The sequence below is a fragment of the Salvia splendens genome, chromosome 11 (genome assembly GCF_004379255.2).
Source record: "Salvia splendens isolate huo1 chromosome 11, SspV2, whole genome shotgun sequence".
NCBI classification, from domain to species: Eukaryota; Viridiplantae; Streptophyta; class Magnoliopsida; order Lamiales; family Lamiaceae; genus Salvia; species Salvia splendens.
In genome coordinates this window covers 29,558,836-29,573,325 of record NC_056042.1, presented here as the reverse complement: position 1 = coordinate 29,573,325, position 14,490 = coordinate 29,558,836, and the positions used below count along the sequence as shown (strand labels likewise).

The following is a 14,490-nucleotide window of genomic DNA, read 5'->3' as shown; positions in this document are numbered from 1 at the left end:
AGTGGGTATGTAAGAGCGTCCACTATAAGGTGGACGCGGCTATAGCCGCGAGCGGGGCGGAAGCGGGGCGGTAGGCGCGGCTATTATAGTGGAGGGGGTGTCCGCCGCGGGGGTGGACGCGGCGGGTGGGGGGAGGGGCGGCGTGTTAGGAATTCTTGTATTCATCTAATGAGCGCAGCGGAAATTGCAGACAAGAATAACAGATCTAGATTCATAATTACATTGTAAGTTGAGCACGTAACACACAACGAAACTAAATCTTACTTGTTGTGTTGTTCTTCTTCGATTGAATCCTGCAGGTTGAATCCACTACTATCGAGGTCCACGTGCAATCCAATCCGATGCAGGAACTATCCCGGTACAATTGCTCCGTAGAAGAAAGCTAGGAATTCTCTCTACAGAGCTTTACGTATTTTCTTTCTAATGTTACGCTATTTTCACTTCTCCCACAATGGAGAATAAATAACCATTATATAGATGGTGAGTCACTAGGGTTCCATGATTGTTGGGCTTATGGACTATTATAATTGTAGCCCAACTATAATTATTTAATCCATATTAATCTAATCTAGCCCATATCCTTTCAATCTCCCACTTGGACTAGCATTAGATATAATACGCAGTTCCAACTTTGTACCCTTGAGCGGATCAAAATACACATATAGTGTGACCCTTTAGGCCCTCATTATCGACGACGATCTAATCGAAGTCTGCACAAAACTCCTAGACTGCGTTGGCAGCGTAGCTCGATATATGACGGACGTTTACGTGAATTCGGTAAACAAACCTTTACACAAAGTTTATAGTAATATCCTTTCATTCACGAACCACCCGATTGAGCCTAAGATTTGTCATGTGTCATCCAAATAGCTCAATCACTTTATCTCATCTGTATTAAATGACCCATTCGATCATATTCAATTACTTTAATTGAATATATCTTTGCATTGGCCAATGACTTAATGGTCAAGTAATATAGAGAATTTGAGTGTTCTCTCGAAATTCTAATCGAGGAATGAATCTCATTCTTGGCTCAACTACCATTTCCATTTATCTTATGATGTACCCAACACAAGTCCGTATCTTAATCCTCCGAGGGGAGGCAAAGCGTTGGACAAGATCAAAGCACACCACTCAACAAACAAAATGTGTAATGACCTCAGATCCAAGGACTATTACATACTTCATGCACTAATAAACTGTAGACACTTAACAAAACAGTTTAATAGTAGGGTATACCAATACTCTCCAAAGTATACCATGTGTCCATCACGAGTATCTAATATCTCATAGTTGTGAGAACAACTACATTCTCGAAGAATGTGATGCAAACCCCATGCTAACCTATAACATATCTTCAATATCCCATTCTTGACGATCATTGGTTAGGGCTATTTTAGAATTATACTATATCATTAATGTCTCACACCATTAATGACAGTCATAATTCAAGGGAACAAATATTTAGAATAAAATCAAACATTTAAAACAATTATTCCAATAAGTGCACAAAACCCATAGAAAATGAAATTTTCATATAATGTGATCAAGTAATATTGTCTCAACACAAAATGTTTCTAAGACATATAAAACTGTAACTCCCACTGATTCAAAGCCATCTACCAAGATGCTTAACACCTAAGCTCTCAAAGTGCTTGTTGTGTTTTGCTATACATAACGGTTTGGTGAAAGGATCAGCCAAATTATCATCAGTGGGTACTCTTTCTAATTTTATGTCGTCTCTTTCAATTATTTCTCTGATCAGATGATATCTTCTGGGAACCCAGTTCTTTAACGAAATCTAACAAAGCAACAGCTTCTTTGGCAGCTTCAGATGCAGCAATATACTCGGCTTCGGTGGTGGAATCGGCAGTTGTACCTTGTTTGGAACTATTCCAACTCACTGCTCCACCATTGAGGACAAAAACATATCCAGACTGAGACTTATAGTCGTCATGGTCTGTTTGGAAACTAGCATCAGTGTACCCAGTAACTGATAATTCTGGTTGTCCACCATAGACTAAGAAATATTCTTTAGTCCTTCTAAGGTACTTGAGAATAGTCTTAACTGTTTTCCAATGTTCCTCACCGGGATTTTGCTGAAATCTGTCTGTCATGCTAAGCGCATAGGCCACATCTGGCCTAGTAAAAATCATGGCATACATAATAGATCCTATAGCCGAAGCATACGAGATCCTTTTCATGTTGTCTCTTTCTTTGTCATTAGAAGGACAATCCTTCTTTGACAATACAATGCCATGTCCCATAGGAAGAAAACCTTTCTTAGAATTCTCCATTGAGAAGCGCCTTAGCAACTTGTCTATGTAAGTGGATTGTGATAATCCTAACATCCTATTTGGTCTATCTCGATAGATCTTAATTCCAAGGATGTAGGAAGCATCACCCAGATCATTCATCATAAAGGAACTAGACAACCACTCTTTCACGGATTGCATCATGGAATGATCGTTTCCCATAATCAAGATGTCATCAACATATATGATAAGGAAGACAATGTTACCATTCTCGCATTTACTATAAACACATGGGTCCTCTTTGCTTCTGACAAAACCAAACTATTTGATTGTTCTGTCAAAACAAATATTCCAACTCCTCGAAGCTTGCTTAAGTCCATAGATGGACTTCTTTAGCTTGCACACTGCATTCGGCCTTTCTTTCGATACAAAACCTTCAGGCTGCGTCATATAGACATCACCTTCTAATTCTCCATTGAGAAATGCGGTTTTGACATCTATTTGCCAAATGTCAAAATTGTAGTATGCAGCAATTGCAAGTAATATCCTAATGGACTTGATCTTAGCAACTGGCGAAAAGGTTTCATCATAGTCAATGCCTTCGCGCTGACTATAACCCTTTGCCACTAACCTAGCCTTGTAAGTTTGTACTTTGCCATCTGCATCTCTCTTCTTTTTTGAAGATCCATTAGCAACCTATGGGGTAAACCCCATCTGGCAAGTCAACTAGGTCCCAGACTAAGTTGAAGTACATCGAGTCCATTTCAGATATCAAGGCTTCAAGCCACTTCTCCCGATCGGTGTCTGACACCGCCTCGGTATAGGTCTTAGGCTCATCGTCATCTAAATCAGCTTCATCATCTTGGTTCTCAACCATTAGATTCAGTCTCTCAGGTGCACGACGAATCCTTCTAAGCCTATTGAGTTGGTTTTCTTCTGGCTCGGGCTGTTCATTCTGAATGTGAGTAGGTTCAGGTATATCACTATGATCTTCTTGAAGTAGAGGTGATGCAACTATTGTATCATCTTGTCTTTGATGTATCTCATTGTCTTGAGGAGGTTCTTCGAGAGTCCCTCTAAGGTCTCCTCTAATAGTAATTTCCCCTCCCAATAGATCATCAAATACTCCCACTGAGTTATTGTTCAAACCATTTGATAATACCTCATTCTCAATGTTATCTTGTGGTTCTTGAATTTCTTCAAGATCTACCATGTTGTGACTTTGTTCCTTTAAGACATAAGTGTCTTCAAGAAACTTCACATTCCTAGAGATTATCACCTTGTGATCTCCGGGGCAGTAGAATTCATATCCTCTAGTTTGTTTAGGATATCCCACAAAGCAACACTTCTCACTTTTAGATTCCAACTTATCAGTCATCATTTTCTTAACAAAGGCTGGACAACCCCAGGTCCGCATATAGTTAAGACAAGGCTTTTGCCATACCATAACTCATATGGTGTTTTCTCAACTGATTTAGATGGAACTCTATTCAGAATGTAAATAGCAGTCAATAAAGCATGACCCCAGAGAAATAAAGGAAGACTAGCTAAACTCATCATGGATCGAACCATATCTAATAATGTTCGATTTCTCCTTTCAGATACTCCATTCATTTGTGGTGTACCAGGAGGTGTCCAGTCTGACTGAATTCCATGCGATTTTAAGTAATCAAGAAATTCTCGGCTCAAGTATTCCCCTCCTCGATCTGATCGAAGAGTGTTGATACTTTTCCCAAGTTGTTTCTCAACTTCACACTTAAACTCTTTAAATTTCTCAAAGGCCTCGGATTTGTGTTTCATAAGATACACATATCCATACCTTGTCAAATCATCAGTAAAAGTAATGAAGTACGAATAACCACCTCTTGCTTGAGTTAGAAACGGTCCGCACACATCTGTGTGGATCAACTCTAGCACATCATTAGCACGCACCCCTTTCCCAGAAAGTGGTTTATTAGTCATCTTTCCTTTGAGACAGAATTCACAAGCACCATATGATTCAAAATCAAATGAAGTGAGATAGTCTAACTTTCTCAATCTTGCTATTATTTTCTCATTAATATGACCAAGTCTGCAATGCCAAAGATAAGTTGCATTATTCGTATTACTTAGTTTAAGTCTTTTATTTTGCACATTGAGAATGTCCCGTTTGCATTCAATCATATACAATCCATTCTCTAAAGAAGCATTTCCATAAAATAATCCATTATTAGAAAACGAGCATCTGCTGTTTGCAAAATGGAAGGAAAAACCTTCGATGTCCAACATCGGAATGGAAATAATATTCTTTGAAATAACTGGAACAAAATAACAATTATGTAAATCTAGTCTATGTCCTGAGGGAAGATCTAATCTATAAGTTCCTACGCGTTCGGCAGCAACCCTTGCTCCATTTCCAACACGTAGGTCTACTTCCCCAGGTCTCACTTTCCTGCTGTCAATTAAACCTTGCACATTATTACAAATGTGTGAACCACAAGCGGTATCCAATACCCAGGATTGTGAGTTATTCATAGACATATTTATCTCAATGACAAACATAGCTGAACTCCCACTCATTGCACCTTGTGCCTTGAGTTTTGGGCAGTCTCTCTGCCACTCCGTGAAATTTGACCTAGTCAATTTGTTTGTTTCCATCATACACTCATAAGATAAGTTTGACATATTATCTGAACAGAAAATAAAACGAAAAGCAAATTAGAAAAGCATACAAAGATAACATTCGCATCACTAATCAAACAAGAGTTTATTGTATTGATTAGCTCCCACTAATTTTAACATATATTATGTCCCCCAAACATAAAATACGAATTTATATCAAATATAAATTTTAGTGGTCCAAGATCCAAGTCTATATTATTGCAGCCCCTGCTTTGGCTGATCACTACAATAATATCACAAGGTGGGCCTCCAAGCCAATTGCAACAACTATTTTGCAATTCTTGGTTTATTAATCCAATTAATATGCATCCATAAACTATTTAGGTCGCTTTGGCGTCACTAAACAATTTAAGCAAGTCAACCCCATCACACGATGCCAACCATGCATCTATGAATGAGCCTAGGCCTTGTAGATTTAGAGTAAACACTTTGGCGTAAAACTCGTGGTCGAAAAGGCTAGGAACATCAAACAATTATGATGGACGATGCGTTTGTTTCAAAACAAGACTTATATTTTGTGGGGAAAAGTGTGATACTAGTTTTGTGAATATAATATCCAATATTAAATTTCAAACAATTACTGGGCGCCGCCTACCCAGACATAGTATAACACGGACTACAAATACTGGGCGCCGCCTACCCAGACATAGTATAACACGGACTACAAATATTGGGCGCCGCCTACCCAGACAATAAAACGGTCTCTAACTACTATAGTTAAATAAATAAGCATAAATCAAATAGCATGCTTATCACATAGGATTTCAAATAATGCTCAACAAATAAAATCAAATTTTATTCTCTAATTAAATGTGGATTTAATTATATTAATTCTAAATTAATATAATTACACATATTTAATATTAATTCCAAATTAATATTATTTTGTGGAGTATATATTATCATTTCCAGATGATAACTATGTCCCAATTTGTTAATCTAATTAACGAAATTAATCCAATCTATATTAATTCTAAATTAATAAATTTGTAAATCAAGTAATAACTCCAAATCATCATCAAGCACATATATTATTTATTATTCCAAAATAATAATATTAACAGATTCTTGCTCATTAATCCAATTAATAAATTTATCATCTAATCTATATCAATTCCAAACTAATATAAATAGATATTTATTATTAATTATAAAACAATATTAGAAACACATTTACTATTATTATTCAAAATAATGATAGTAAATAATTTATTGGCTTGATTAATATTATTAATTCTAAATTAACAATGTGATTTACAGTGACCAAAACCACGATTCGGATCCGACCCGAATCTTCAAAACCCGCTAGGGTTCTGCGAAAAGAACAGTCGCCCCCTCCATGGGTTGCCTTCACGCCTTGGCTACTGCCCCAACCGAAGTCAGGGCTGCCGCTGTCCACAAGCCGGCGGTAAGCACGGCTGTCAGACGTGGTGCAGATTGAAGACGACGTCGCAGCTGCCAAGATCTGGAGCTGATCGCCGCTGCTGTCCAGTGGCTGTGCAGCTGCTGTCCGACGAGGGCAGCTCCTCCGCCGCCGCCTTCCACCCTTCTTTCCCCTCTCGTCGCCACCACTCACACCTCTGACCGCCGAAATCGTACCACGTCGATGTCTCCAAGACGTCGGATGCCGAACAAGATTTATGCGTGATTATTCAAAATATCAAAACATGTTCGAAACATGCTTGGATTGAACTTCAATTGAATCAAAATTGAATTTCCGATTTCACGCTGATGGTCAGTTATTAGTTTCCAAAATCATTCTTTGAAAAGTGATTGAAATTTTAATTCCAATTTCTCGTCGGTGGCTAAGATTGGATTCCAAAACCAATATTTTAAGCATAGTGGATGAAAACAATTTTCAACCTAATTTCTTTTGAAAATCCAATTTCAAAATTCTGATTTCGAAAATCAATCCACGTATAATTAAATTACAAAATAACTATGAATCAAGCCTCGGGCTCTGATACCACTGTTAGGAATTCTTGTATTCATCTAATGAGCGCAGCGGAAATTGCAGACAAGAATAACAGATCTAGATTCATAATTACATTGTAAGTTGAGCACGTAACACACAACGAAACTAAATCTTACTTGTTGTGTTGTTCTTCTTCGATTGAATCCTGCAGGTTGAATCCACTACTATCGAGGTCCACGTGCAATCCAATCCGATGCAGGAACTATCCCGGTACAATTGCTCCGTAGAAGAAAGCTAGGAATTCTCTCTACAGAGCTTTACGTATTTTCTTTCTAATGTTACGCTATTTTCACTTCTCCCACAATGGAGAATAAATAACCATTATATAGATGGTGAGTCACTAGGGTTCCATGATTGTTGGGCTTATGGACTATTATAATTGTAGCCCAACTATAATTATTTAATCCATATTAATCTAATCTAGCCCATATCCTTTCACGGCGGACGCGGAATCGCCGCGAGCGGGGCGAGGACGCGGCTGAGGGTGGCTGGAGAGAGAATGAGTGGGGCTATAGCCGCGGCTGACGGGGCGGCGCGGCGGTTCGATTCGGGGGGCGGCGGTGGGAGGGGGCTGTCCGCCCCCTATAGTGGACACTCTAATATTCTCTCCGTCTCACAAATAAGACTCATATTTTTTCATTTTGGTCCGTCCTATAATAAGAGTTACATTTCACTTTTTATCATAAATAGTAAGTGAGTCACACATTACACTAATTCACTCCAATCACATTTTATGATAAACTCAATATAAAAAAGTAGGCTCCATATTCAACTAACTTTTTCAACTCATTATTCTTTACGTTTCTTAAAACTCGTGCTCATAACAAGAGTGACTCCTATTGTGGGACGGAGAGAGTAGTACTAATAATAGTAATAATACAACTTTTATAATATAAATATCATGCAAAGTATACAAGATAATTGAAATATAAATTCAAATATATATTGAACCTTACTACAAATTGACTCAATCTTCAATGAGGTATAATAAAGTACTTATATGCATTATCTATTTTGTTATTTATTTGACGTTTCTATTTCGTATGCAGAAATTTGAAGGTGTATTTAAATAGTCTTCAATGTGGTAGCTCAAAATTAATCAAGGGATCGCTTCAAAAACTCTACATAATAATATGATCCAATTATATGCAACTAATCATCATTTTTTTTACATTTATTAAAGACTTATTTAATTTGGACAAATATGATCCAATTATTTGAATTATTTAGTTTTGTGTTTACATTGATTGATTTTTAGTATAGGATACATTAAAATTTATGCTCTAAGAGCATCCGCAATAGGGACGGATGTCCCGGCGGATATCCCAAAAACATCTCCTGACATGTCATAAGGACATCCTACAGCACTGTCACGTCATAAGGACATCCCACTGCACAATAGCGGACATCCCGGCGGACAAGAACAATAAAAAAAATTGGAAATTGGGACGTCCGTCGGGACGTCCATCGTGTCACCACAATAGCAGACGTCCGCGCTCACCCGCGGACGACCTCTCGTCCGCCACTAACGTCCGTGTCCGACCCAAAAGCTGCAATAGCGGACGTCTGCCGGGAAATCTGCTATTACGGATGCTCTAATATGTGAAAAATTGATATTGCATTTATAATCATGCAAAAATACATGAAAACGAGGACAAATAAAGTCGCTGATGAGTTTTGTGACTATATATTTGGAATTTTGTATTACAGTCGATTAGATGATAATTAAATATTTAACCAAACTGATAAAAATAATAATTTATTAGAACCTGTTACTTAAGATAATTATATTCCAACATCTGAACCACGGGCAAATTAAAAAACATTTATCTACCTGATATAATCTGATCAATGCGATATTAAATAAAATGGAATAATAGGACAATGCTTAACGGCTCTAAACTATTATTTCCGTACAGTAAAGTCAACTAACAATTCAATTAGTATTTCATATTCCTAACAGTAAAAATATTTAATTTTAAAGAGAGTATGAACATACAAATTCGATTACTATCATGCAATACTATATGAAAAAAGATTAATTTCACAAAAACATAAGAGCATCCACAATGGGGCGGATGATAGCGCATCCGATGTGCGGACGACTGACGATGCGTCGTCCGAGCCCTAAGCTTAGTCCGCAGACGAAGCGCGGATGATGCCCAAGAGCATCCACAATGGGGCGGACGATAGCGCGTCCGATGCGCTGACGACTGACGATGCGTCGTCCACGCCCTAAGCTTAGTCCGCGGACGAAGCGCGGACGATAGGGCATCGTCCGCGCCATTGTCCGCCCACTGTGAACGACGCGGATGATGGCGCGGACGATGCAACGCATTTTAGTTTTTTTTTTTAATTCGAAAATTTTGTTTATATAAATACCCCATCCTCAGATTTCATTTGTAACTTTTCGATTCATTTTTCAACTCTCAAATTACGCTATAAAATGGATTCCGATGGATACTCAAGTCCTGGTAGCCCGATATTTGGAGATGGCGCACGGTGGCCGGGTACACAACCTGGCGAATATCGGTCGTTCGACGACAACACGCAGTACGACCCCGACTTCAGTACGGATTCGTACGGTCTCTCTGACATGGAGCCGTCTTCAACTCGCCCTGCCGCCCCTTCCCGCCGCCGCCACCGCCTCGGCCGTCGTTGCCGTCCCCGCCAGAAAGAAGCGGACCAAGCACCGCGCGTACAAGTTGCCACCTCCGGCAACGAATGAAGAGTACGCCCCCGGCCGTATGAACTACCAGCCGGATGAAACCCTCGTCTTGGTGAGGTGTTGGGTGGATATATCGGAAGACCCAATATTCGCGAACAACCAAAAGCAGCTCGCGTACTGGGAGCGCATCGCCGAGCGCTACAATGAGGGGAAGCCGCGCGTACAAGCGCCAAAGGAAGCAGCTCCGCAAGCACTGGGATCAGGTGAAGAAACAAGTCAACCTGTTCGCGGCGGAGTACGAGCAGTGCTCGAGGGATCAGGGAAGCGGCGAGAGCTTGAGTGACGTGCGCAATAGAGCGTTGTTGTCGTACCAGTCCATGTAGGACGACTTCAAGCATTTCAGCATCTGGGCGCTCTTGAGGGACAAGCAGAAGTTCCAAGGCGAGATTCTGCACACCGGTGCTACAAAGAGGACGAAGACCACCGACACTGGTGGTTACACGACCAGCGAAAGTGGAACTCGTCCGGTGGACCTCAACCGGACTTGCACGAAGGAAGAGAGTTCCGGGACACCGCTATCATCCCGGCGGCGTCCCATAGGCGTCAAGGCTGGGAAAAACAAGGGGAAGGCGAAATCCTCCTCGGCCGCTGCCCCCCATCGCCGATCCCGACCCCGACGACAATTGCCTACTCGAATTTGGCAAAGGCCTCGATGGCGCGGACATTGTTTGATACACACAACGCCCTTATGAAGTGTACGAATCCGACCAGAGCCGAATACCTCCAGGGGTTGATCAATGAGTTGCACCGGAAGTTAGGGCTTTTGTAGAATAGTCAATTTTTTATTATTTATAACCATTGTAACTTTTTTTTAATCAATGTCTTATTTGCCGTTTCTATTTAATCGTTGTGTTTTTAATTAGTTTGCATTTATATATTTGAAAATATTTAAATTAATTAACAAAACAATAGTAAAACCTATAGGAGCGCCCTAAGGGGCGTCCCACTGCAGGTGGAAGGGCGAGAGGATAAAATGCTGACGTGGCGGTGCATAGGGCAGGCTTTAGGGCGCCCCTTAGGGCGCCCCACTATGGATGCCCTAAGTAAGTAATCTATTAAGCGAAGGGATGCCCCAATGTGAATGCCCTAACTAAGTAATCTATCAAGCGAAGGACAATATAGTAAACTAGTAACTCCACCAAGTCAAAGAGTCAACCCAATACCCAACTAAGAAATACTTCCTCCATCCCCCATTAATTATCACTTTTTCCCATTCGATCTATAATTCAATAATTGTCCCACTTCATTTTTATCATAAAATATTAAGTATGTCACATATTCCATTAACTCACTTCACTCACATTTTATTATAAAATCAATATATAAAAGTGGGTCTCACATTCCACTAGCTTTTTTAACCAACTTTTATTTACGTTTCTTAAAACTTGTGCCCGGTCAAAGAGTGACAATTAATTGGGGACTAAGGTAGTAAGTCATCTGCATGATTGGTGAGCCATTATTACTACGTGCCGATCTCTCATTCGTCCATTCCAGTCCATCGGGATTCACAGCTCTCACACATAATAATTAAAGTTAAACAAAAGCGCAGCAAGAAAACACAAACGTACACTCTCTCTCTCTCTCTCATCTTCTCTCATCTCCAGTCACGCTGTGTTTTCTCTCTCCTAAAAAAACCCAAATTCTTCCTGAATTGCCAGCGCCATTCATCCAGAAGCCCAAAGAGGCTTCACCATCCAATGAATTGCCCTCCCACAGAGCCTCATTTCAACACTTAAGGCTCAGGAATTGAGTTCATTTTGCTTGTAAATTCGCAGGAGAAGTTGTAAAATGCTGGAAGCTGCTGCAGTGGTGAGCAATGGCGGATTCTCTCCTCACTCATCGCATCTGCACAGCTGCGGAGAAAGCTCAGAGGAGGAGCTTTCTGTTTTGCCGCGCCACACCAAGGTTGTTGTCACAGGCAACAATCGCACAAAGTCGGTGCTGGTGGGGCTTCAGGGCGTCGTCAAGAAAGCTGTTGGCCTCGGTGGATGGCATTGGCTGGTAAAGTTCAGCACCAATACTAGAATTAAATCTAAAATTAAATTTTTTTTTCGCTTTTTTGTCAGTCAATTTTGGAATTCTTCGGTTGCTTAGTGGAGCAATGTGTTTTGGGTCTTACTTGTTTGAGGTGGAATGGCTCTGCGTTGATTATGGGACTCGAAAAGTTGAAAATTTGGCAATTTTTAATGCTCTTTTTGAAGCTTACTTGAGTAATTAATATTCCTAAAATGCTGAATTGACTTTGAAATTTATTATCTCAGTGTTGTTTGAGAAATGGTGATAGTGGATCCCTTTTTTTGCATGAGGGATTCTTGTAGTAGATCTGATTTGATTACTCTTGTTTTCATAATGTGATTGCTATTTCACTTTAATTTTACCCATTGAGTAGTAAATTTTTTTGCTTCGGTTTCCCCTTTTGATTCTTTGTCAGTGTATAAGATCACTTTCTATAAGTTTTTGTTTTTGCAAATCAACTTTATCACATATGGATGTCCTTTTCGTTTGATTGTCTTATGAATTTAGCGAATATTGTGATTTAACTGGATGCTTCCCGTGACTGATTAGAACACTGCATTGTTAGTTTTGCATTTATTTATGAATATTTCTGTATCACAACTGTAGAATTTTGATAGTTCGCAATTCAACAGATTCTATCTCATCTTTTTAGATATTCTTGGAGGAAATAGTTGGCCTCTGTATTAGGAATTATCCCTTGTGAGGAACTTAATATTTTAGAAATTCATAATCTTCTAAAGAAGAGATTGAAGATGCTTGAAAAGGATAGCTATGGGATTGAATGATTAGTTTTTTGATGGGTTGCTTGATGATGGATGTGCAGGTCCTCACTAATGGTATTGAGGTGAAGCTGCAAAGGAATGCTCTAAGTGTTCTTGAACCTCCTACGGGGAACGAGGAAGATGACTACCTTGAAATCGAACACGAGCAGTGGAATGGCTCGGATATTGGTAAGGCTTGTTAATAGTTTTATCTGTTTTAGTTAATTTTGCATGTGACACTGACTATATGAGGTCCTCTTTCTGCTAAATCAGATAAGAGCTTGCTAAATCAGATAAGAGCTTATCTTGTCCTAAAATGCAAATGATTCCTATTCTTGTTTTATATGTCCAAATTGATTGTTTGTGTTGGAGATGCTACAAAATAGAAGCAGTAATAATGCTTTATGTTTGAAGATAAGGAAAAAGTATTGTGAATGTCACGCCTGCTGCCTGATGATTAAATAGCTTTTATTTTTCTTGTGAAAGTTACATTGGATTCTTTACATTTCTTTATCACTTTTCTTATAGTACTTTCCCTCCATTTCTGTAAGACCTTGTATTTATCCATTAATGTGATCTGATTGTATGTTGTATTGCAATTTTTTTAGCGTTCGACGATGCTCATAAGTCCCATAGGTCGAGGCATCGTATGCACCGTTCGTCTAACAGGACTCTCCGCCGGTCTCTCTCCTCCGACTCTCAGCTGAAGGATTCTGTTTCTACAGCAAAAGTGTCCGCGGTGAGAAAACCTTTCCCTTTTTCATTCATCTTTCTCTTGATAATAATATAAAGCTGAATCAGCTTTGCTGTTTGCTTTTTATCTCATTCACAATCAACCATATCTAAATACCTCAGGTTGATCTCAGCAAACTCGAGATGGCTGCGCTATGGAGATATGCATTGCATTTTAACCTTGTAAGTTGCTTTATACTACTTCTTGATTACAGTTTAATTTTTGGCACAGTTAGTTCATTAATCTAATTGGTTCGACTTTAGGTGGATACAAATCCTAACCCTTCTAAGGAGCAACTGATCGACGTTGTCGAGAGGCATTTTGTTTCACAGGTTCGTCGATACTTGGTGTATGTATGCACAAGGTCTTCTGCACATACATTGCGATTGCTGATTGAATCTTTATGTTGGGTGCAGCAACTGGACGAGCTTCAAGTGATTGCAGGGTTCGTGAAGGCAGCAAAGAGACTGAAGACAGTGTGCAAATGATGATGGTTCGGATTGGATGCGGGCTGACCCTAACAAAGTGGCAATACCTTAAAAAAACTTGTGGGAATGGAATGTATATGTTTAGTAATGGTGTGTAGATAAAGATCTGTGTAGATATATGCGTCGGAACTGACTTGACTCAGAGTCCTAAGAAAGAGGCCATATCCCAAACCAAAAGTGGGGACTTTTTGTCGAGCCTGTATAGGCCCCCACCCACAGATAACACCTTAACCCTTTGAATGGACCTATTGTTATCTCTCTAGTGTGTGTATATTCTGTCAAAGCTTATTACAGTGTGAGAGAGAGAGAGATTCAGGGGAATTTTCTTGGCAGTGGTGTGTTTGTAATCCACATGTCACTTTACCAGATGGTCTTCATTAGGCTCTTACTTTTGGTTGTATGAAAGCATATCACAAAATTCAAAATATTAATTATAGTATTGTCTGTATGTGGAGACTGGAGCGTTACACTCATTAATTAATATCTTCTGGAATCCTAAGTTACACAAGGCTCAAAAATCAAAATCCATGGGGTGATTAGCTCAAATATTAATATGGGATAATGTCACATTCTATTCTCATTTTGCGTGCTTTTTTAACTTTTTTATTTTCCAAAAATGTAAAAGTAATTCTATTTTTACTTTTTTAATAAGAACATCTCAAAAAGGCTAAGAGGGAAATTGATCAGGTATAATTTTATTTATTTAATTTAAGTAAATATATATTTTTAATAGTAATGCATTCCAAGAAAGAACGTAAATTGAAAAGAGTATATAAAAATACTTTTTGTGTAGAGAAGAGATAAATACTTCGTATATCTTTTTAAATTAAAGAATGAATAATACTTTCTAAAACAGTACTCTTTTTATTGGAA

The 14,490-nt window shown here is 39.1% G+C and overlaps 1 protein-coding gene across 1 annotated transcript; it reads left to right on the top strand.

The window, feature by feature from the left end:
* Positions 1-11,166: 11,166 nt before the first annotated feature.
* Positions 11,167-14,065, top strand: LOC121755335. The gene is made up of 6 exons (XM_042150655.1): positions 11,167-11,620; positions 12,459-12,585; positions 13,005-13,135; positions 13,252-13,311; positions 13,393-13,461; positions 13,546-14,065. The coding sequence occupies exons 1-6, from the start codon at positions 11,408-11,410 to the stop codon at positions 13,615-13,617; spliced, it is 672 nt and encodes a 223-aa protein (XP_042006589.1). The 5' UTR covers positions 11,167-11,407; the 3' UTR covers positions 13,618-14,065.
* The last annotated feature ends 425 nt before the right edge of the window (positions 14,066-14,490 follow it).